This window comes from Gorilla gorilla, chromosome 4 (genome assembly GCF_029281585.2).
Source record: "Gorilla gorilla gorilla isolate KB3781 chromosome 4, NHGRI_mGorGor1-v2.1_pri, whole genome shotgun sequence".
NCBI lineage: Eukaryota > Metazoa > Chordata > Mammalia > Primates > Hominidae > Gorilla > Gorilla gorilla.
The window spans coordinates 106,703,474-106,729,460 of NC_073228.2; the positions used below are offsets into that span (position 1 = coordinate 106,703,474).

At 35.2% G+C, this 25,987-nt stretch overlaps 1 protein-coding gene across 16 annotated transcripts in view; it reads left to right on the forward strand.

Moving 5' to 3' along the window:
- Positions 1–25,987, forward strand: part of PAM (peptidylglycine alpha-amidating monooxygenase) — a 277,732-nt gene that overhangs the window by 136,540 nt on the left and 115,205 nt on the right. For all 16 annotated transcript variants that reach the window (XM_004042318.5, XM_055387323.2, XM_055387319.2 and 13 more), the window contains 2 exons: positions 13,091–13,148; positions 24,159–24,246. In XM_004042318.5, coding sequence (XP_004042366.1) covers positions 13,091–13,148; positions 24,159–24,246 — 146 coding nt within the window. The remainder of the gene's footprint in view (positions 1–13,090; positions 13,149–24,158; positions 24,247–25,987) is intronic.

Consider the following 25,987-nt stretch of genomic DNA (forward strand, 5'->3'; position numbering starts at 1 on the left):
AAGGACTGCACCTATAATTCCATGCCCCATACCCCTCTCATTCAGCATGACTAACATCACATTTAAACAGATCTAAATTCTAATTTAAATCAAATTAATATTCTCTAAATTAGACAAAATTCTCAAATCAAATCTAAATTCTCCTTATCTCCCAAGGCCTTTTATTATCTGGTTTTATTCAGTCTATTCAATTTCCTTTCTCAGAACTCCCCAAAATGTCACCTCTGTACCTAATAGTCCAGTTACCAGACTGTCCCTGCCTCCACCACACTTACTCCCATCTCAGGGTTTGGTTCAGGCTGTATTTTCAGGTCCCCCAAGTGTCTTCCTCTTAACGTTGTTTATCTGAATTCCTCCCTTCCTGTGTGAAAACTTAATGTCTCTTTTCTGAGCCTCTCTGAGGCTGAGAGAAGTCTTGGTTACCTCCTTTTGTTTCCTTTTTTTTCTTTAAAATAATGCTTTTATTTAAAATACCCTTTTTACAAATATTAAAATTTTATTGAATTAATATGCTAAAATCACATGAACATTTGGCACCATTTGAAATGTAATCCTATCCATGGAATAGAATGCAAACATTAACTAAATGTAAAAGGGGGACAGATTTAGGACTTTAAGAACATGTTTTAAAATAAAAGTTTTTAATAAATTTCAGTACTCCTTTTGTTTTTGAGGTTTCCACTTTATAATTTTTAAAATACTAAGAACTGCCAAAGAGAAGTATAAAAACAAGGATGTATTTTATGTGCTGGATATTCTCCACTGGCCTCTCCAGATGTCTTTCCCACCTTTCTTCAGCCTGCTCCATGCTCCAGGAGGCTGACCTTTATGGACTACATTAATGGGCTCCCTTGCTCTCTGGCTTTCAGTGGCTTCAGTTTGTGGGAGGAACTGGCAGAAGACTGGGCAGCAGGAGGATAAGGAGGTCAGAGTATTTATTTCCTTGGTTCCTTTTCTGGTAGGCAGCAGGTTGGCAGTAACTGGGTTTCTCTAATGATGCCATAGCTCCTATCATCTCTCATGGTTATAACAGTTTCTGGTTTTGGTTATAACAGTTTCTGGTTTTGGTAACTCTTCCTCTTCTTGGCTCTTAGGTTTTTGGGTGGTAACAGTTTGCTGCTTTATAAATCCCTGGGGTGTTTTAACATCCCTGCATGCCTCCCTTAACCTAGCCGTCTTTGTCCTTGCTTCCTTGGTTAAATTCTTCTGAATTGCCCCCTTTATTTGTGTCTTCTATTTTTTTTAATGGAACATTGATATCATTTAAATATTAACTATAACAAATTAATGCTTTCATTATAGAAATGATACAGTGTGATATACAGTCCCATTCACAAGATAATTGCAGGATTTGCAAAATATATTAATTCTTTGTGCATTACAAGTGGTGGCGTCTGAACACAAGTGGAAAGTTATGGAAGGAATATCATATTTTTTGATTCCTATCTTGTGTCTCTGACTCTGCATGATCTTGTTAGGGGAAAAAGTGTGGCCAAGTGGCCCTCCTCCTTGGTCCCCTTATTGGGCCTGTCTAGAACCAAGTCAGCACTTTGGTCTCTCCCGTCTCAGAATTCCTACTACTTTTTTAGTCCTTACAACAAGGCTTAACACTTCACCATTTCCTAATGGCAGACTTTGTCTCATCCATTAGATTCTAAAGTTTCTGAGAGAAAAGAGTATTTTTATATCTATTTTTATGCCCCTGGAGCAATACATACATAGCAAAAAAGATCTTAAAGATCCTTTTCTCTCCTTTTCCTTGTAATGTATTTGTGAAGAAATCAGGGTATTTATTCGATAGAGTATCATACATTTTAGGTTTTGCTGATTGCATCACTAGAGTATCATTTAACATGTTCCTCTGTTCTTTTTCTTTTTTGTGCTGGTGCATCTAGAGGCTAGATCAGATTTAGATTAGAGTTTTTGGCAGGAATGTTTCATAGATGGTGGTATGTATTACCAGCAGAAGGTAATCTGATTGTCTCTCTTCTTGTAATGTTAATACTACCTATTAATGAGGAAATGTGAGGTTGATAATCCATTATAAAGTCTTTTGTCAGCTTATTATCTATTGCTTTTAGTTGCCATAAATGATCATCATTGCCGTGGTTAATTAGAAGTTGCGTATGATAAGTATTCTTCTCATTCCTTCTGAATTTGTCAGTGGAAATACATCTATACAAGGAAACTTTCCTTTGTAAGCTATTTGATCACCTTTAAATACACTTTATATTGCTTACATCATTTTTGTTCTATAATTGCTAGATATAAAACTTTTCTTATAACACCTACTTGTGGTCATTGGACTACAGAAATCTAATTATATATTGATGATAATTTAGAATTGTTTAATTTAATTGTACTTACCGTGATGTGTGGATTTGTGCATGTGTATTTGTAAGCCTGAGAAAACATAAGAAAATAAAGCCGATTTTAAAGCATTGTAATTTTGTTGTTGAATATTAGGAATTTTCCAAGGAGGTTTAGGGAAGAATACAATGTACTAAAATGTAGTATTTATGTTTCTAATGTAAAATTAACTTATGACAGGTAAAAACATATCTGGAAAATGGGCATTTGCAGTTTCTACAGCTATTTGGTTCATATACTAATAACCCCATTAACTGTGTAACAAGTATCCACTGGGAGTTTAGAAGACAACTTTTGTAGAGTCCTTCCTTTTCTTGAATTATTAATATTATCTTTGAATGGAAGTTGCAAAATTGCAGTGGGATAAATTTAGTTTGATAGACTTAAAAAGCATAAATAAAATGCTTAAAGGAAAAAATGACTCAATGCTCTAGAGCTATTTTTATAGGATCAAATCCTTTATAAAAGGTTTTTAGTCACGAAACAGAACAAAATTCAACAAACTAATTCAGCTAACATTCACTGCATACCCAGTTCCTATGTCAGGTAGTCTTTGGGAACACAAAGAAGAATAAATCAAGGCTTCACCCCTTAAAACACAATCCAATGGCAGGACTAGCAAAAAAGGAGCTTTATTGTAATTGCCTAATACTGAAGTAGAAATGTTTATGACATATAAAGGAAAATCCAAGAGCAGGCCAAAGAATGTTTTTATATTTGATTTTATAGTTCCTCTTAAAAGTTCAAAGCTAAGGATGCAAATCTGTTGAAACGTTTCTTTTATGAGTTAGAAGTTTAAGGGAAATGAATAGGTCACAGAATCACTGTGAGGGAGGTAGGGAGAAGCAGAATAACTTTGCCCTTGACCATTATGGTTAAATATATGACTCCATCACTAAACATAAGTACCCCCATGTCTGTTTCACCTCTCCTTTGAAAGGAAAAAAGTATAATTTTTCAGAAGGCACAGTTTCTTCATATTAACTTAGAATTGAATTGGCTTTCCATCTCTTATTTCTGTCAACATTATCAGGCTTGCTAAACTGGGAATGGGCATTTTATCATTCTGTCTTCTTATATCTTAGTAGCTAGTTAAGAGACTCAGTGGAAACTGCCTAGATGAGTATATTTAATTAATGATAGATGAAAAGACAAGGATTTCAAAAATTCTGAACAGGTCAGTACATTGAAATGGGCCTGGTTACCTGAAAATTATCTACTGATGAATAAACTTAGAATGCTGTCAGGACCTATTGTTTGCCTACTTTGCCGACATCTCCTGTTCTTTCTTGCCTAAGAGAAATTCCCTCTTGTTCCAGCATTGGCCTTCCCTTTCCTGATTAAACTAAGCCAATTCTGGTCATTCCTTTTCTCTTCCTAATGATTGCTTTAGAGATGGGCATGTGGTATAATTCTGGCCATTTAGATGTGAGGTGAAGTCTTTTGGAGCTGAAGTGCTTCTGGGCAAGTGTCATTCTTGAAAAGGACCTTAAGGAAGAGACTTTCCCTCCCCTAGCCTTTGGAAATTGCACTGGGCATTGTGACAACGACATACTGAAGCTACTGCAACCATCTTGTGATCATGAAGGGAGGCGAATCCATGAAATAAAGGCAACATGCTGAATATGACAAAGCTGAAAGATGGAAAGAACCTGATTACTTGATGACGTTGTTTAGTTGCTGGATGAAATCATCATTCTTGCATTTGTTCTACTTCTGGACTTCTCATTATGTGAGAGACTACATCTCTGTTGGTTTAAGTCATTTTAAGTTGGTCTTCTGCAATTTGCAGCCAAATGCATTCTTAGTGATAATAAACATTTTCTTAGACCTCTTACATGTGACTGAGATGCCATGTATTTAATTTAGTATTATCTTTGTGATATGTCCCGATGACTATATGCACAATAATCCCAATAAAGAAAAGAGCTATTTCTGATAAACACTTTCATAGCCATAACAGTGCATGGCCATTTTGCTTTTTAAAAATCATTGTACCAATTTTAAGTGTCACCAGCAATGAAATAAAAATTTAAGCATCTTTCAAGTTGAAAATTCTGCTAATAGTTGCCATGAGTACATACATTTATTTGAGTTTTACAAGATTATTTGCATATTTTACTTACTGTCTTTAACAGGAACCATTTCAGGCAATGTTATATGGTGCTGATACCAGTTACCAATGCGTAACAAATAGTAGAAGTGCAAATAATACATGAATACATTAATTTTCAAATTGTCCTTTGCTTATATATGTAGCAGAGTCTCACAGTTTATAGACTATTCTTCAAGTAGGCAAAGAAAATAAATATTTTACTTTAAAAAATTATCTAATTTAGCTTATTACACCTGTGACCTCTGGGTATCAAGGGAAGAAAACCTTCAAAATATCAGTTAAAGGTATCTCGCTTTCTTCTGGTTCAAGACAGTCACCTCAACTTTTTAGTAAGCTATACCTCCTCTTCCCTTTTTTATTTGTCAGTACAGTATTTGGTTGATGGAAAGGGAGGTCTTACATGAATGGCCTTGGGCAGTGGAAGAGGTCTTAAATGAATGGGATTCATTGCCTCTGTTTCCTTAATTGGTGTCAATTTCAATAACTGTGATTATGAAATTAACCTCCATTTGGCCAGAGGAATTTCTTTTACTTCTTCCTTTTATTTAGAAAGATATTCCCCTATGTCATGCTTTCTCCCTTTCCCAGCTTAGCTTTAGGCCTGCCAACCTCCTTGGGGCCATAACAGAATGCTTGCTGGGGAACCAAATATGATTTATGCGGAAGAGGAATGTGAATACATTCAAAATACTAGTATTACAAATATGTAAAACCTGAAAACCCAAAACCTTGCACAGAACTGTAACATTTATAAATATGCTGAAGTCTGTTGGGTTGTTTCTAAAAGTCATCTACTTTAACATTGTAGTTTTTATTCTTTTCTTACTCTTTCATGTGAAAAGTATCAGCTTTTGTAGTATATCACTTCACTAGTTCCCAGTGCATCATAAGAAGTTAAAATCACTGTGTGTTGAAAGGGTAAATTAGGTGTTTAGGTTCCTAAGTTTGTGTTGGTATCACTAGTCTATGGAACAGAAATAGTTTCCTGGGTTGGAAGTCAACAAGCATCCATTGAAATTCTCTACTTGGTGGCATATTCTTGCTGGAGTCTGTGTAATACCAACATTGCTTTAAATAATTTTCCTTACCGTATTTTATTTTGACTATTTGAGATTTTTAAATTGACCTATTGACTCATCCTTTTTCTTTTGTTGTCTCAAGCTCTTCGGTTTTTGTTGCTGTTTTTATTGTTTGTTTTTCCCTTGATGTTTTGTCTTTCCTGTTTCTCAATCTGCCCTAGTCCCTGTGATCATCACCAAAGGAACTGGTGGGAAAACTTTGTGGTGACTGCTACGTACCATTGCTGCAGGCATTTCTTGAATGGGGTCAGTGTAGATGACAGCAGTAGAGATCCTGGGGGTAAATACCATGGACAGCGAGTGTGGCTAGAGCTTTACATAGTCTTGGGAAGAGCTTGAACTACGAGAAGAGTACCTACAGGGTCTCAGTCCTTCTAGGGGGAGCCACAGAGAAGAAGAACTGAGTTCTTTAAAATATTAATAAGTTAGGGATATTAACACAAAAGGTAGATGTCCAGAGATTAATATTGTATTATAGACATGCCTATAAGAACACAGCTTACTTATGGATTTTGATTATCCACATTGTCAACTACCCTCTCCTTAAAACTTCTTTTCCTTTGTCTTCCAAGGCATGTGGCTACCCTGATTTTTCTCTGAACTCCTTGGCCGCTGTTACTTGGCCATCCAGTTCACAGCTCTGTCACTTCTCTTTCCCTTTTTTCTCTCTACTCTCAATACGCTGCCTCCTCTACACACATTGCCCAATTACTATCCAATTTTTATGTTTCCTAAATTTACATCTTTAGGCCAAGCCTCACCTCTGAACTCCAGACCTTGACCCAACTGCCCCTTTGACATTTACATATGGATTTTCAAAAGCTGCTCAAATTCAACATGTTCAGTGCCAAATTCATTATCTTCTTCAAATCTGGTCGTCCGTGTTTTATGTCTCAGTGAATTATATCACCAATACATTCAGTTATGCAAGCCAGAATTCCAGGAGTTATTCTCAACACTGCCTCCTTACCCTCCTTTCAAATCCACTCCCCAGTCATGTCTATTTTACCTTTTAAATGTCTCTAGAATCTGCCCTCTTTTCTCCTTCTCTACTGTCGTCACCTAGCTTTAAGCTACAATTTTTCTGAATACTTACATGGCATCTTCACTAACCTCATCTGGTTAATTTCCATGTCATTTTCCTACAAAAAAAAAATGTCTGTGGCTTTCTGTGGCTGTCATGAAAAACAAAACAACCAAAATTCTTAAATGAACTACAGGCCCTGCATTGTGTGCCACATCTACATGCCCAGTCCAATTTAAAACATGTTCCTCTGTCTGTGTGTACTGGCTTTTGTTTTTTCTGTCACACCAAGTTCTGTCTAATTGCACGGCCTTTGAAAATACTATTTCTTATGCTAAAACATTGCCAACCCCCCTTGACCTAGAGCATTTCCTCTGAATTATTAGCTTTTGTAGCAACCTATATTTCTTCTTTGTAGCACTTAAAACAGTAAAAATTTAACATTTATGTGTAATTATTTCTTTGCTAAACTAGTAGACTAAGTTTTATGAGGGCAGAGACCATGTATACTTTTGCTCACAGTTTTGTGAATGTAGAACAGTGTCTGGTTCCTGGGAATTACTCATCATATATGTTTGCTAAGTGAACGAATGGATGGGTAGAAGAATGGCTTTCTGTTCAGCCATTGAAAGAGATTTAAAGGTAGGCAAGTATTAATGAGATGACTATGGCAAGATATATTAGAATTAGAACAGGCCTGGGGAGGGGGGAAAAACATGGAAATTGAGAAGACCACTTTGTTTTCTGATGGTTCATTATAAATGTCAAGAGAATAGAATGCAACTTTGGCAGTAAGATAGTGGACAGACCCATTCAAGTCTAGAGCTTCTCTCCTATGAAGCTGTATTGTCTCAGTATCAAATATAAGCCACTTAGCACAGAAATATGGTGTTTGGGGTAGTCATTGAGGAGCCTTTGCTGTTCTGAAGTGTCCACAAACAGATTTGATACATACAGTTAGTTTCTAATCATTTGTATTAAAGGAGAGGAACATCAGTGTGAATAAATGTTGGCACCAGGTTCAGAAGATTGACTGATTCCGTGTTCAGGGGAACTTGATGAAAAGCATGAACCACTAGCTTAAAGTTGGGAAAGGTGAGTAATGGAGATCGTCAGCACTCCCTGTTCAGAATAGCACAGTTTCCTTCATGTAACTCCCGAGTCCCCATCACAGGGAAGCCAAGGAGGTTTCCACCGCTATCGCCACCCTGTTGTATGATAGGCAATTAATGATAGTAGATTATTAGTATGTTCCTTTTTGTTTACTCATACGTGAAAGTATGTGAAAGCTCTAAGACAGCTGTTCCCTCACCAAAATATTTTTCCCTCATCGTTTGTTCATACAGATTTGTAATTCCCATAGAAGAGCACTTGCCAGGAGAGTCACTTCCATTTGAACTACTTGGCGTTGAGAATCTTCTCATCATCAGCCACAGTGTGATTATAGTTTAAAAATGCAAATGGGATTCTGGGATGAATCAACTGAAGGATAAAATTCATATGAAAAAGTGATCTGTATAAAACCCTAATTAGGCAGCATCTATGATACAGCCTTTCTTAAACTGTGAGTTTATTGCCACCAAAAGAAGTAGATAAGTGCAAAATTCAACAACTATTTCTAGAGCTCCCAGTATGTGTCAGATATAATTCTAAATGCCTAGAATGCTAGACAGACACTGTTACAAGATTACATTCTAGGTTGGGAAAAATGTTGATAGGGGATGGAACTAGTATAGTGGTAAGGACAAAAGCGAAGCATTTTGGAGAATCATTTGGGAATGTTTTAACATAAAATCGTCACTATGACTGTTTCTTCCACAGCCTAAGAAATATGGTAACATCTTTAAAAAATTAAATGGTAAGAAAAAGAAAACTGGGAAAGGAAAACAAGGATAGACTACATATAATAGTGATAGTTTAAGGAATTTTATGTGTTATTAAGTGTCTTAAATTCTGGCTTCAGAGAGATGGATTATTTAAACTTGAGTTTTTTTTTGCTTCAGAAAACCTTTTATGCTTTGGTATAATTTTCTTTTGCTCTAGCCTCCTTTTATACTAGGATGAGGTGGAGAGTGCAAACACCACGGAGTTAGTGTGAGCCTCCTATGCATGCATTAAAAACACTTTGGGAGACAGCAATTTGATTCTGTTACATAGTTGGATCACATAAAATAAAACTTTGAAAAATAATTTTCCAATTATTTTCTTCCTCTCATAATCAAAATTCTGGCCAAAGAGGCTTGATCACTTTCCATACGTTTTCCTTGTGGCATGGGTAGAACTACCAACGGTCTTGAAATTTCCGTTAGTTTTTCCCAAAATGCAGTCATTCAAACCCTAAATGAGTAATATGTGGAAACGTAGGACTTTAGGGTTCCTTATCAGTTTGTCTGGGTTGGATTTAAAATGTACACAATCAGGGGTTGGTATAGAGACTATTACCAACTTTCTGATTAGCTACTCTGAGGTACAAAGTCACAACTGCCACCACAAGATGTTTCCACTGGTTCTGGGTTTTGATTACTCCTATTGCATATATTTATGGTGTACATCATGCTGTTTTAATATTCATATACATGGTGAAATTATTACTATAGTTAAGCAAATTAATCTCTCCATCTTTCACAGTTATTTTTATTTTTATTGTTTGGTGTTTTGGTTATTTAATAAGTGATGACTTAGAAAAGTTACCAGAGACCATACTATACACAATATAATATTTCTATGACTTATGGCCTATTTACAGGGAACAACCAGTTTACAAATAGCCAAAGAAATAAGCAAAAGGGCCATAACCAGATAAAACTGCATCATGTTATCTATTTGTACACCTCTTTGTGTCATCACATTGAATAGTCTTTAAGAAAGGTAGTCTGGGAGGATTCTGTACAATAAAAGGTTATTATCCAATCAGGATCAAATCATAGTATTCAACACTAGAATATGAAAGATATCTTTGGTTTCCCCAAACAAAAATTACTGGTTTTATGTGAACAATTTTCATATGTAATAATATACAGAGATTTTGTTTGTCTGATAATAATTTAAATAAGCAGTTGATTTTATTAACTTCCTTTTCAATAGAAACCACTACATCTCTGTTCGCAAACAACTAAATCAAAATAAAGAATGCTATGAGAGAACTAACTCTTGGTTAAAAATGGGGAGTAATAGGATATTATAGGAGTGTTATAGTAATAAAGCCTTTTTATTTCTAGCACACTATCTTCTTTTGTCAGAAAAATGTGCTTTTCTTGGATAGTTCCCAGTAGCATCAGTAAAAAGGCATCAGCAATATCATATCCCTCTTGATTCAGATTCGGCTGATGTGCCAAAATAGATAGCATTGGGCACCATGGCTATGTAGATTCATATTATTTCTCCCTTTTTGTATATCTGAGCCTTATGTTAGCAGTTTGAACCTGTAGTATTTTACAGACAGTCCCCTGGCACCAAGCTCAGATACAGTGTTCTTTCCACAGAGAGAAAAAGAGGATTCATGATGATGATAAATGGAAAATTGTGAATGGTTGTGCTGGTAGTTTGGGTTGAATTATAGAAGCATCCTTACTAGGACAGTGTGTTCATAGGAAGACTATTATAATGGGCAATAAGGTGCTGTCTTTGTCTCTTCAGAATGTGTTTCAGAGAAACATTGATCTGAGTTATGTATATATTTTCAAATAACTTTGCAGAAACAAAATAGTGACAAAATTAAATGGCTGTGGCTCTAATCTAGTTCATTGCAGTTAGTCACCAAGCTTTTATGAAATGTTCTCAGGTGCTATTGAAAATGTAGGGTACTTGGACTAAAACTTCCTGTTAAATTTTATGTTACTTTGATTCCCTTATTTCTCCCATTAATCAACTAAACAACTAAAATTGTGTCTAAGAACTGACAACATTTTTTTAGAGAGGTTTGAAAAATACCTTTTAACAGCTATCTTTCCATAGTAGAAGAGAAGTGCTTTAATAACCTGGTACAAATTCCATTTTACCAATTTCTAGATTGTTTTTTAACTGCAAACAAATTACTTACCATCTTTAGCTTCATTTTTCCATGTGTAAAATGGTGTCTGTAATACCTACCGAATAGTGTTATCATGGAAAATAACTATGATAGAAACTTCTAATTGTGTATGATACTTGTCTCCTGCAGAGGGTCTCCTTCCTCCCTTCCTTTCCCTCCCCTCCACTTCCCTCCCCTACCCTCCCTTTACCCCACCTCTCTCTTTCTTCAACTGGCTTTAACAACTTAGGAAAGAAATAGTGGAAATCTGAATGGATTATCATTATTAGACAAGTTATAAGCCAAAAAATACGAATTGCTAGAAGAAAGACATTTTCAAATTATTCTCATTTTAAATTGGGTGGCTGATGGTAAAAAATAATAATTATAGTATGGATCTGATGAATTATAAGTATAAATAGCAGGTTCCTTTATTCTCTGTATTATATATAACCATCATTGACTTAATTTTTTTAATCAAGAACGAACTTGCTGAATTTGATATATCTGTGTATGCCTATAACTTCCCTATTCCAAAAACAATGAGATGACTTATAATAAAATCAAAGATAGGGTAAAATCAAAACCTGTTATTCCAAATTAAAAAGAAGTTCTGTTTCCTTTTCATCATAACCTTTTGATCCTTTTTCATTATAAATATATGCTTAGCTGCTTTAAATTTACTTTTGTTTTTATATTTGCTTTTAAGTCATTATTTGTCACATTGCTTGGAATGATCTTGAATATATTAGTATACTGCACAGAGTGCATATATTCAGATCCCAGCTCCTGCACTTTTTGGTGTCCAAGATAAATAAGCCAACACCACTTAAAGTGGTAAAATAGATTTTATTCAGTAGTTACTATTGCAGTAGGGAAGTGGGTCCAGTGTGAAGTGAACCTAACTTTGCCAAAGCAAAAGGGAGGAGACCTTTTAGAAGCTGGGGTGTGGTGAGGGAAAGGCACCGAAGGATGTGAAAAGGAGCTGGTCCATGTGGCTGGGCCATCTGGGTTTGTTATTTGGGAGGAGAAGCAAACTTATTGTATCTTTATGACAGGAGGCAGTGGTGTCGATTAGAACAAGGTGCCCACTGGACTGAGAGCTGTGCGGTTATCTCCCTGAATGTAAGAAGACATTTTTGGGTGGTAGAAGATTTACATCTCCGAGGAGCAGAGAAAGGATTTACAGTTGCAAGCTTTCTGAAGTAACTGCTCTAAGAGAGGGTTCAGAGGTTTATGTTTGTTACCAGGTTTTGGCTAGAACAAATAATAAAATCTCCTGGAAGCATCTCCTTGAAGGGCGATGGGATCACATGAGGGGTGCAGCTGTGACCTGTTAGAAACTATGCTAATGTGTTTCTTCAGGTCTCTTAATGTGTGTGTGTGTGTGTGTGTGTGTGTGTGTGTATGGGGGGAGAGGGTAGACAAAATCAGCACAAATCCTTATTAGCAAAATAAAGTTGAATCTATTATAAAGAATTCTAAGAAATGAAACAATGCTGAAATGAGAAGAAAATGGCATATATAAAAGTAGTAATTAAGAATAGATCACATCTCAGTAATTTCTCAAATTTTAAGATATTTGATGTGTACTTGAACCCCCTTGTTTTTTAACACACAAATAGAAACATAGGTACAAAATTCACAATTTTTTGGTGCTAATTGTTAGGTTTAGAAATGCCAAATGATTTCTATCCGTGTTAGTGGAATCTGATCATTCCAGCTCAGTGCAGTAATAATCCAGGAAGCATGACTTATTAAAAGAGTGCAGCCTGTATTTGTATTGGGCATATTATTAACCATAGCACATACTTTATTGTGTATGGATTTCCATTAAGGAAGTGGAGTACATTGAATCTCATTCTCCTTAAATTGTAATTTTTATCACTAAAATTTCTTGATGTTAATATATTTGATAGTGAAAAAATGACCATTTAGATGAGACCAATAACTAGAAAAGAAATAATAGCTTGAGTTAATGTTGATTTCTTCAATGTATTACATAAAAAAATTTACAGTAAGAGAGGGCAACCAAAAATAATAAATTTTAAGACCAACTTTTATTCATTGTACTTCTCTAATATTTGAGGCATTTGTAAAGTGATTCAGGAAATTAAATATTTAATTTTGCAAATAGCAAAGATGGTCAAAACTAACTTCTGCCGTTTTAAAATCAAATGCATTAAATTGTTCTACTCTTTTTATAAAAGCATCTAAAAATTTGCCTTTTAACTTAGAGAGTATTAGAAATATCACTCATGATGATTGGCTTTATAAATAGGATCTAAAGTTGTTTAGGAAAGAGTCTTAGACAAACTTTTAGGGTATCTAAGTTCTGGACTTAGCCCTTCCACTAACCTGCCACTCAGCCCTCAGAAGGAAACCTACCCTCACTGACTACTTTTTACAGTCATAGAAGCCACGTTTTAGTAGTTATTATTTCTTCCTAACAGCAGTTTAATTTGGATTTTTTTATCTTTTTTTTTTAATAGTCCGATACATACTTCTGCATGTCTATGCGAATACCAGTGGATGAGGAAGCCTTCGTGAGTAAGTATTAATTGGATTGGGGGAGTAGCAGTTTAATGGAGGGCAGCGATTTGAAATCAGTGAAAGGTTCTCTTTGAGGGTTATGAGCATATTAATCTTTTACTGTCAGTTTCTAAAATGCATTTATCATGCCTAATGCAGAAACAAACTAGAGAGAGCCACTGAGAGGCAAGATTACAAACTGTATCTGGAGAGATTCATGAGTAATAGTAATTAAGGAGTTGCATGCAGATGTTGATGGCCGCCAATACTGTGTGGTCCCATTTGTATAGTATTGGCTTTCTGTCTGTGGCAGGATGCTTAATTCCACTCCACTCAACAGACAGTTTATTTGCCTGCTGGTTCATGCTATAAATCGACTGCACTTAGAATCAACATTGGTGAATATAAGATTTTACCTGTCAGACAGGTAGATGGATAGAAAGGAAGGGAAGGAGAGAGGGAGGGAGGGAGGAAGGGATGAGAAGGGAAAGGAGAGCCAGAAAAGAAAAGAAATGGAAGAAAGAACATTTATCTTGTTGTTTGTATTATAGAATAAGAGAACGCTTAAATGACAGATTCTTCCCCAGCTGAGCCTTTAAATCAGAGAGGAAAAGTGACAAAGCACCATCTGTTTCCTTCTAGGTTGTTTCCATTTAAACATCCCTTATGACAGACATTTAACTGTTTAGGGAAGAGCTGTGATTGGCAAATTATTCATGTATTTGGCTTTTCTCTGCTTCATTTTAAAACATTTGAGATGTTGATTTTGGAGAGAAAGTGTTGGTAGTAGTACTTTGGTCCCTTGAAACTAATCTTCAAGTGGGCTGTCTGAAATGGCTATTATGTGAATTGTGAAATGTATACAGTAGCCTTGGGGCAGTCTGAGGATGAATTTTTATGAGGTGTTTCCCACAGGAATGGACATTATAGACCTGCAAAGCCAGAGCAATGTGCATTTTTTATTCACACACATTGGTGGCAATCACAACAGAAAATACAACCTTTAATAACACTCTCAGCAAAATTTGCTGCATAGTTAATTCCTAAGAATGAAAGACCATACAAAGTTGAACATTGATGATGTTGTTTTGTATAATATTTGGACATTACCAAGAAAAAGTTAGGAAGCCAAGTTCTTCTATATCCTGAACTATCTTTAAAGACAAAAATAATTTAAGCTTCTAATTGTAGTGCTTTGAGTAACACTAAATATTATTTAGAACATACATTCATAATTAAAATCCTAGCCATAAAGCTTTCCTTAATTTCATATTCACACACTTGGCCACCTAGGAGAAAATAATATTTACTCGCAAAAGGAATTTTCCATGAATTTTTTTTTTCCTAATTTATATTTTCTTTGTCCAAGTTCAGGGGTTCTTTTGAGTCCTGTTTTCACACCAGCTATGAAGAGAAGGCCACCCTACACACCTGTGTAAATATGGTAGTCATGTGTTACAGCAGTTATTACACATCTCACATTAATAGGTTTGTTTCTGGAGATTGGTGGTAGTATATGATTTTAGAACCAGTGACTGTAAGGACTATAAATATATATCCTGTGTGTTATTGCTCTCCTACTATAAATGTGTTTACGTTCACATAATTTAAAATGAAAAAATACAAGTGAGTATATTCAGTCAAGTAAAATATTCACAGGAAACACATAAAGGTCTATATTAGAACCAGAGTGCTAAATGTTTTCATACTTTCTTAGGCACTTTTCTTCTAAGATTAAACTATTCCAAGTTCTAAGGTCCTTAAAAGGTCTTGTAAGATTAATAACTATTTTCAGTATTTCTTCCTTTGTTTATTACTTGGAGGATTGCATGGATACTGAAATTTTTTGTTCCCTATTCACAATGGGTTGTTTCATCTTCTGTGTGAGTCCTTTAATGAACTATGCCCAGGTGGTTTGTGGTTACTGTTGTTTACATAATTCAGCAACCAAAGAAGTTTAAGTATAGACAAATTAGAACTGGAAAATGGAAAACTAGAGACAATTAGCAAATAATCATTTATATAAAAGAATAAGTAAAGGAAATTCTGCATGTATTATCTCATTAATTCTTAGGACGCTCCTGTATAGATAGTCTCATTTCATAGCTTGAGAAACAGAGACAGAAACATCTATATCTGTGATTTAATCAGGGGCTAAGACAGTAGTTTGTATGGAATTCTCATTTATGTAACGGCTGGACCATTACCATCATCTCTACCTGCCATTGTTCACTAAGGGCCTGCCAGACACTGTAAGACACTGAAAGCTAAACATAACCTAAGCCAATTTTCAGAAGAGGAAACAGAAAGTCAGAGAGGTTAAGGAATCTGCCCAAGCTTTTTACTAGCTATGTATTAACCTACTCGTACTTCAGATTTGGGTGTGGGGATAGTGATACAAAGGGAGAAATGAGCAAAGTTATCAAGTGCATAGGTGGAGCTGAAATATAGCAAGAGCAGCACCATTCTTTCTTCCTCACATCAAATACAATTATTCTTTCATTCCTTTACCTTCACTCCCTACTGGATACACTCTGGCCAATTTTGCCAAAGGAAAAATAAACCTCAAACCATCTTAACAAAACAAATAACAAATACCCATGAAGATTTAAAGATTTGTAGAAGGAAAGGGGCTTGGATAGTTATATGTTGGGAGAGTTACCATACATAGCTTTTCCAGACTCCCAAAGTGAAAGTTTGCCTATAGGGTAACCTATGCTTTTTCCATTCTAAGGGATTCTGATGGCATAGAGAATGAAGCTATAGCCTTTTTGTGGATTGTCCCAAATTCCAGATCTCAGGATGCCTTATCCTGAGATTAGACATGGTTGCAAATGAAGAGCTGTAAAAACCCATAATACTTTGTTCGTTCTTTTCTGTTTTTAATTATTTTTATTTCTCATAGTCATTCTGTTTGTTTATTCTTTCCTTAAGACACTTAATGATTTTATACCTTCTGTTTTCATTATCTGTGCCTCTTTAAATTTTTGTATTCCAGCAGGATATGGCACCGACTCAATAATTGCTTGCTGAATGCACGAGTGAATACTAAAAAAGGATTTTGTTTGGCCGTTTTCTGACTCAGCATTTCAAACAGTAGATAATTTACCTTTTTACCTTGAATTATATTCTAATCTAAGGAATCATTGTTTTGCTTGTGTTTATGAAAAGCCATTGTGCATGAATTCAGCAAACTTAAAATTCTGCTACATATAAGTTATTGGGTAATAGGGATATGAAGTATGATGCCTGTTTAAGGAAGTCATAGGCTAGCAGAATTCTAGACAAGAATAAAAGTGTTAAAACATATAAAAAGGACTTTCTCCTTGAACTTTTCAAATTTCTGAAGAAAATTACAAAAGACAATACAATTTACATTGTTTATTAGAACTAGGACAGACTCTCTTGATGGTATTAAAAGTCAAAATTCGATTTGAATAACTCACTATTTTGGCTTTATGTTTATATGCTAGTTATATAACCCATCTTAAACATACTTCTAAATTTTGAGCAAATACCATCACAGTCATTATGGAACTCATATGTGTATATGCCTGTTATATTTACATATGAGCATATAGCATGTGTGATGTGTCTATATATCTGTATTTAATTATTGAATGTGAATTACAGTAGGTGTTTGGAGAACTGCAATGATGAAGATAAAAATATGTTTTATATTTTGAACAAAATTATAGCTTTCCCTAGGGCATTGTGTGGTTTTTTTTGTTGTTTTAATAAGAAACCATAGAATTTGAATGGGTGAAAGTATAATAATATCTGCATTTGACCACTGAACTGTGGTGCTGTCTAAAAGGTGTTTTACAGACACTCAGAGGAATTGGCTCTGACAGCAGCCCACTCAGCCAAGAAATTTGACTGTCATCTTCATCCACTTGCTTTCCCTCACATGGATGACCTGTAAATAATTGTGTCTTTTCCTTAGTGAATGATGACAGGTCCCTATCTATCAAATTGCACTACATAAATGAGATAGAAGCCATTGAATTTAGAAACAGATGAAATTAATCTAATGATTCATTGTTTTTCATTTTCTTGGGCTTCTCTCTTGAATGTAGAACAGTTTTTGTTGCAGAATTGCACAGTTAGATTTGAATAGTTCAAAATATGACCTTTCTTAAAGCACATGATCAAGTCATGTTCAGATACTTCGAGAACTGCATGAACAATTCAATTTTGATCATGCTTATGGGTCACTAGATAGTACGACATAAAGACGGAGGTCTGGGCAGGGTACATTGCTCGTATATCCATGTTTTATGGCTTTGGCAGCAGTAAGTAGAGGAGAGTATCTGTGTATGTATGCATATGTGTGTGTACATGTGTGTGAGTCCTCATCCCCATGCAATCATTCTGCTACCTTTCTGCTTCCAATGAGTTGACTAAGTATCCTTTCTCTTCTGTCTTCAACTAGGACTTCTTTCCAACATAAATAATGAGTAGTCTCTGTCTCACAGATGATGACTGAGTATTTCCCACCAATCACCCTGGAAAACACTTAGTTTCTTAGTGAAAGCTACTTGGAAAGAGCTATGATGAAAAACACAAATAAGACATATATAGTAGAGGTTTTGGTGAGTGGATACAGCCCATTTTTCTTGGTCATAATCATGAAGGAGAAGTTGTTGCTATATACCTTGTCTCAGAGTCTCAGAGTTTCTTAAACATCTTCTATGCTTTGGTCACCCAAGTACGCATGTTTCCAAATTGACAACGTCCAACATCTCCTCAACTTTTCTCAAGTAATAAAAAACAGTGAGAGATGAATAGGAGCCATTTCTAATGTCTTCAGTTAGGTGCATATAATGATCATCAAAAATTAATTGACATGTTGATATAGCTATTTTAATGGAGAAATGTTAAAATCCTTCATTCCCCCAACCTACCACCTCCTCCCAGCTAGCTATTTCAGCAGGAACTACTTTAGTAGTCAACTCTTAAAAGATCACTATAAGTTGGTCTAGTCAGAGAAAATTTCATGATAAAGGTATGCAAGATTTCATCTGGACCTCTGAAGATGACCTATTTGAATATGCAAAGGGGTGAATATTTTAGTGGCCCACAGTATGAGCCCAAACACACTGGGCACAAGTATGAGAGACAGTATCATATAGTGGTTAAAAGAGCAAGCTCTGAGCCAGAACACTCCACATTCAGAACCCAGCCTCACCACTTTCTAGCTATACTACTAGGGGACAAATTACTTCACTTCTCTTTCCTGAAGGCTCATCTATTTGGGAGGACAAAGAACCAGACTCATAGGGTCATTGAGAAGTAAATGAGTGCCTGGCACATGGAAAGCCCTCAGTAAATGTTAGTAGTTGTGATTATTAAGTGAGGGAGTTGCCTAATGAGAATGAGGAGTGGATGTAAAGGTTGCCATATTGGAAATGTAGTGAGCTAGAGGACTGGCACAATGTTATGCATAGCCTTAAAAGGCTAAGGGTATGGGTTTGATTCTGTAGGAAGTTAATAGTGGACTATTATAGGAATGACATTACAAAAACAGGGCTTAGTAAAGCTTATGCTGTTTTATCTTGCATAGCTTGGCTGATGAAGTCTATTGATTGTTTGATATATATCATAGAGTTTAATTTTAAAAGAGATATCATCTAGAAATTTAGTTTTTGTGTTGTGTGTTGAAATTTCTTTATTCAGAGGTGAGGATTGTTTTATTTGAAATTGATGTTCAATATATAGGTTTGCTCAGGTGTCTTATTTCTTAGTTAATTTGGTGGCAGCAGCTTAAAGTCCTCATAAACCACCATAAGCACTCTTTACCAATGGTACATCATTGTCCATACTAGCAGGAGTTAATGACAATTTCACTATTAAGCTTTCTGATTAAAAATGTTCCAGGAAAAGGTCTTTGTTTTAGTACAGAATTGCTTCATGGTTATGGGGAAAACTTGCAGGAGATAATGTAATATGCCATTGTGGTGGGTTTTTAACATGCTGGAAAATAGACTATGATGCTGTGAGCTTTACATTTCTCTGTACCTTTTTGGCTCAACTGCAAGATTATGAACGTTAAGGTTGATTGTATCCTAAACTTAAATTGCAATTTAGAGCATTACTGTCTTTACTTTGAACAGTTTTTGAAGCATAATCATTATTTTTTTGGAAATAAAGAAATGTTGATAGTAAGATTTTAGGGTTTGTAATTTTTTTTATTCATGACATATCTTTTATATTATATTTTCTTGAACCTCACACCTTCCCAATTCTCTCAATATTAAATATGGCTTGAAAATACAAACAGTCTTAGAATACTGACTCTTTATCATAGATAGGAACACAATCACTAGAGGCTTCCTATGCCTGCCTCAGATCTCAGCACTAAAATGATTTTAGGTGATACAGCTAAACTCACATGATATAATACAGAGTTCCTTCCAGTGGTCTCCTTGAATAAAATAATTCTAAAATATCAACTAATTTTTATCTTCAGAAATTCTTTATGAATTTATTTTAAAAGAAACCTGCTTTTGCTGTTTGTCCTGTACATTTAAAGGAGCAATACAATCCCAATTTAACTAAGATGAGTTGGTTAAACTCAAACTATGCTCACATAATAGAGTATATTCAGTCACTATAAATGGGGACTATAGTCAGAATTACTGGTAATTCGCCTGTGAAACCTTTAAAAGATATACTTACCTGGGAATAACCACTGGAGATTTGACTGAGATGTTGATGGGGAAGGCGAGAAGGGACTGATCTAGATTGACTCTAGGCACTTGTATTTTTACCAAGTTCCATAGGTAATAATTTAAAGCCCAGGCTAAAAATGGCTGCTTAAGAAAATTGTTCAATAACATGTAAAAATACCCATGGTATGCAAACTAAGCTATTTACAGTGTATAACACGATTACATTGGGAGGAAAAAAGAAAGTTAACAATGGTTATCCCTAATATATACAGGCAACAATTCTAGAATGCCAAAGTTCTTCAGATCCAAACTTGCAAGTCGGTTCTTTTTTATTCAATAGGTTAATTATCTATGCTCTGTAGTACTCCTCTACTGAATATTTTTTGGCTAAAAAGAATTGTTCCTGCCATTTCCAGTGGTAATTTAGAGCTGGTTATATATACATGAATATCTCCAAAATTGCTGGTTTCTCTACTTGGTTATGTGTGTTCTTCAGAATCTTTTATGTCCTAAGTCTGGCGGAAGAATCAAAATTTGACATGCAGACTTGGATATCTACTTAGAAGGGAAAAATGGAGAACTAAATGACATTCTCCCCCAGGTCACGTTCTTAGAGAATTTTGTGGCCCTGATTATAGTCTGATGTTAGCTAAAAAAGCCCATAAATCCCAAACAACCCCATGCAATGAGGAGAAATTTTGCTTAGAACTCCAGGATTTAGACCTAGACATCTCCTTTTCAACATGTCATCCACACACATAGTTTCAGGTCTTTCGTTTCAGACGACATTATCCTTTGAGAAATCCTCCAACCTGTGTGCTTTCAGTGTCATCAGATTTCCTGTAATTACTGTGTGTGAGTCACTTTTTTGGAGTCTTAGTCCTTCAAAGGTATTTCATTCCCAGGACTTACTCACCTATAAAATGTTCGCTGATCTCATACATCAGGCAATCTGAACTGTTAGCTCCCATTGAGACCGAAGTACCATTTCCACTTAAGCAACTGTCATCTTAATATTGAGTTAGAAGAGTCAGTGGCACTTTTAATCTTATCGGATATAATATTCCTTTGCATTCTCTTGAGGCTGTGTTTTGCACTGTTTCTCACCATCCCAAGGCTGTCTTTGTTTATTCTGCCTGTCAGAATCGCACACTGAAATGCAGTTGTTTCCATTATTATCCTCTAGCTCTCTTCCCCTTGGATCCTTTATTTCTTTGGTGTATGATGGGTGAAAAAGAAAAGAGACATTTCTTTTTAAGATGTTATTCTAAAGTATTTTTCCATATTCTGTATTGTGTTGTGTTGACATCTCCTGCATAGTCTTATGTGTGTCTTGTGCCCAGCAGACCTAGAATTCACTAGGGGTGGGGTCTTATTTTGCAAAGCCAGGCATAATCAGCAGGAATGGAGAAAACCCCTGAAATGAACCTGTCAGACTAATCTTTTCCCAGCCTGCCACTCTTCACTACTGGCAGCAGCCCTTCAGTGAAATTGTCCAAGTACTGCTTTATTTTAAGGCATCTACTGTTTGTTTTAGATTTACATTTTGATTTGACATTCCTTTTGCTGGAAGTAGTTTTCATTTCAACTTGCAATGAATTGTACTTTGAGCTATAATTATATAAATATTTAGATATTATACTTTTTCTTTAGGATATGAAAAAAGATGGTTAGTTGCTTGTTTTTGCTGTGTACTTCTAATATACTTAGCATTTAAATTAGATCTGGAGTTTCTGGAGAAATATGTGAGTCAGTGAGAATCTGTTTTTGTGAAAGGAAACTCTGAAGAATTTTCTTTTTTACCACTTAAAGACAGTTGTTTCTCATTTTAGAAGCAAAAATTAAACACATACCTAGTTAGAGTTCAAAGTAGAGCAAATAAATAAGCGGTACTTAAAATGTATGTCAGGAAAAAATGTATGTCAGAAGGAGAAAAAATCAGAGAATAGTTAGAGAATTTATACTTTGATTAATTAAGATTTGCCCCGTTTACTTTACAAAGGACAGTTAGAAGAGTCTCTTACATAAGCAAGGGCCCAGGCAAATTCTTTCCTAATGAAAAGCTACAGAGATTATATGTTGTTGTCTTTATGATCTATTCCCTTACCAACAGCTCTCTTCCCTGCCCTTACCTGAATCTTTTGCTTATTAATATTTCATTTTTTAAAATTACTAATAGCTCCTTCTTTTTCCAGAAATGTCTTTGCCTTGTTTAACAGCAGCATATACATTGCATTAGTATAAAAAAGATACTGTTGGTGTCTCCTAAACATACCCTGACAGCCCTGGGCTTTTTCCAAAACTCTGTCTTGAGCCTTCTGTATGATTCCCACTACCCTTTCTGGTACTTTCATCCATCCTCGCAGCTTCAGGGTTCAATTTTTGAATGTTTCCCAAATATGTAATTCTCTGACCTCTTTCTAGGACAAGAGTCACAGAATTCTGACTCTCTGCTGGATACTTCCACCTGAATTTTTAGCGGGTGCTTGAAACATTATTTTGCATCCAACCATTTAATTCTTGGAATAAACTGCACTTGGGCATGTTGGCATATTACCAAAATTCCAAGAATGATTCAGTCATAGGAAATTTATCCACCCATAATAAGATCTTCTGAGGGGAGGAAGTCATGTAATCATCTACATAGGTTCTGAAAAAGCATAGGGGTCAGATAACCTCTCATGCATTGGCAGAGGGAATATTTTTTTAAAAACGTGGGAGGGGGAGGAGGATGATACAATTAGAGAACAGTTATAGAAGTTCATAAAGTAGTATAAACAGTTTAATAAAAATGAATATAAGATTAAAAATCGTATCACATACCAAAATAAAATCAAGGTGAATAAAAGACCAGTACTCCTACCTCAGGACTTTTTCCATTTTCTTTCTGCCCCAGGAAGGATCCCTGGTAGGATTCTGGAAGGAAGGAAGGAAATCCTGCACTCAACCTGACAGTGGTCTATAGATATAGAATCCTTCTTCTTTCTTCTGTTTCTCTTACTAACAAACTTCGGCTTCATGATGATAGGGACTTTCTATGAATTGTGAACGGCTGTAACTCCCAAGTGATTCTTTCCTTCCAAAGCATCTTCTTCCATCCGTTATGCTTACTATATTCTTTGGTAATAGAAAACCAAGCGTCAAGTTATAGCAAGTCCATTTTCTGGCCATTCTCTCTTCATTAATATTTTAAATGATGACATGAAAACTTCAAGATTTGATTTTTAGGCTTCAAGTTCTTATTTTCATTGCAGTAAAAGAAAGGTTTGTCTCCTCTGAAAGTTATAAGCCAAGATGGCACACAGTAGGTTTGGCACATAGTGCTATGTTTTTGATCAGACACACTGCGAGTCATGGTGCTATAGTTTGATGTAGAACATTTTTTTGTTTTATAAGTACTCATGTCTCACATACACATTTTAGCAATAAGTGATGTTTTCTTAATTTTATCAAACAGACCAAAATAGCTGAAAGATGCATTTTTGCACACACCTGAGATTTAAGATCATTATGGGGCTATTTAGCATTTTATGTGCAAAGGTGACTTGTAAACAGCTACTTCATACTGGACAGCATTTTGATGAGAACGCAAAAGGATGAGCCAAACCCACACTAGGAAAGGGAGTTCATAGATAATAATATAATTTATTTTTAATTTTTTCTCTTTTAATTATGCACTTGTTTATTTTAATGTCTTTCAACAACTATTATTAGGAGAAAATGAGAAATGTCATTGCATAACTTCTAATATCTTTTAACAAGTATACCATGCTTATTGAGGACAGTAATTTTATGTCTTTTGTATTTTTGTAAAGATACATTTTCCACTTTTATTTTTCTTTCCTGGTAAATTGCTTCTTCATATACATCCCAGTGACTATAGTACTGTTGTTATTCTAAGATGGTCATAAATTTGTGTTATGAATTTTTGTGTTCATATTTTGACCACTCACTGTGGCTTCTTTTTCACTACAATGTTGAGCAGTGTTTTATGATACTCAGCACTGTACTGAAGTCTGAAAGGAAATATACTGTGAATACATAGCCTGCAGATTTCATTTAATACCCATATAATGCCCTCACCACTTTAAAAGAGGTCTTCCATTTTAAAAATGTGTGTGTGTGTGTATGTGGGTGTGATATTCAGCCTTATTTTTCCTTTTTACTCTTAATCAAATTATCAAGTCATGCTTATCCTTAACAAGATAATTTATACAGACAGGGCATCTGATCACAAGAACATCAAAACATCTTTGTTATACAGGTATTTGAACTGTTCAAAGATGTATTTTATGACTTTGGTGCACAGAAGTGTAACTTGTATTCACATACATGTATTATTTTCTCATAACAGTTGACTTCAAGCCTCGAGCCAGCATGGATACTGTCCATCATATGTTACTTTTTGGATGCAATATGCCTTCATCCACTGGAAGTTACTGGTAAGGATAATGGGTTTACAGTATAGAAGGGTGTAGAAAATGTGTTTTACAAGTGCAAAGTGTTATCTGTGCAAGTATTTTACAACTAGTTAATAAATAGGCAGAACATTTTAAGAAAAACAACATTGTTCATTGTCATCACGTGGTTATCATGGTTTATCACAGTTATTTAGTCTGCTATAGAGCATATCTATCAGCCTTTGTCACTGACTTAATAAATATATGTCTCATGGACATAAAGATGGAAATAGTAGAAACCAGGACCCCAAAAGAGGCTGGGAGAGAAGGGAGCAAGAGTTGAAAAACTACCAGTTGGATACTATGTTAACTATTTGAGTGATGGGTTCAATAGATGCCCAAACTCCAGCATCACACAATATACCATGTAACATGTTCCCCTGGAATCTAAAATAAAACAGATTAAATATATGTATATTGTTATACAGTATATGTCCAGGTGCAGAAGGTTTGTAAAGAAAGTCTGAAAATTTAGATTATTGATACTCTGATATTAATTTTTTAAGGTTCATTATTCTACCCGAAGAGCATCATGGTTCTGTTTATTGAGCACTCTTTCTCCAGACACTGTGACTGGTGATGTAGGCTTGCCATTTCATTTTATCCTAATGTCTCTGCAAAGCAAATATTGTTATTTCCACTTTACAGACAAGAAGCCTGAAGCTCAAAGTGATTCAGTAAGTTGTTTACGGTAGTAACAAAACTGGTGCAAGATAAAGATTGAACCCTAGCTTGTCTGATTCCAAACCCAGTTATTTTCATTTTACCACACTGCCTTCTATTTGTTCAAGTAATTATTAATTCAATTAGATATTATTAGAAAGTATTTGAATCACTATGGTGAGTCTTAATATCATGCCATAAACAATCAGTAAACCTCTATTAAATGCCTGTCATATGCCAGAGCTGTAGCAGATGCTTGGGAGGTTCTAGGAAAAATAAGATGTTTTCTACCCCCATAAGTTTACAGCATAATTATGGTTTGAGATTGTCCCTCTCATTTTGTTCTTTGGCATTCTTGAAGATCACTGAACTCTGAAAATAGCCACACTTTTTAAGCTTCTTATTTTCACGTAGACCCAGAATCACTGTCACACATTTAATAGTCCAGAATGACTGGTGTGCTTTGCTTTGCACTGAGGAATCTGTTTTGAGGTCCTGTCCTTACATAGTCATGTAGACTGATGGACCTTTCTCTGTGCATCCTAACATTCATTAGCCTGATGTGAGTCAAGCAGCAACTGCTCTCTTGTCGTTTTTATAATAAACAATATAATGTGTATTTGGAACTGTTAAAAGCACAGGGCAATTAGTGGAAATCTCCATGGACCAAGTACCATCAAAGCATTTGTTAATAGGCTTAAGTTATTTGATGAAAGGAACATATCACATAGGAACCCAACCTATGTGACTGGGTTTATGTAAAAACGGAGTCAGCAAATCACAGTAAATACCCTTCAATATCAACATTCCCGTTTATACTCTTCAGTAAATTTTTGTAAATAAAATTCTGGGATTAAAAGATTATTCTGTGACAGCTTTTCCTGAATCTTATTCAGTAAATCGCATCCTTTGGTTTTTATGCTTTAAAACTATTTCTTCTGAAATTACCAATATTTACCTTTGAATTGGACTCATTGAAAATAGCTAGAAGGAATGTAAGCTTTTAAAGTCTGCTTTTGCTGCACCTTGGTTTAAGGGAATGAGTGAGAAAATAACACAA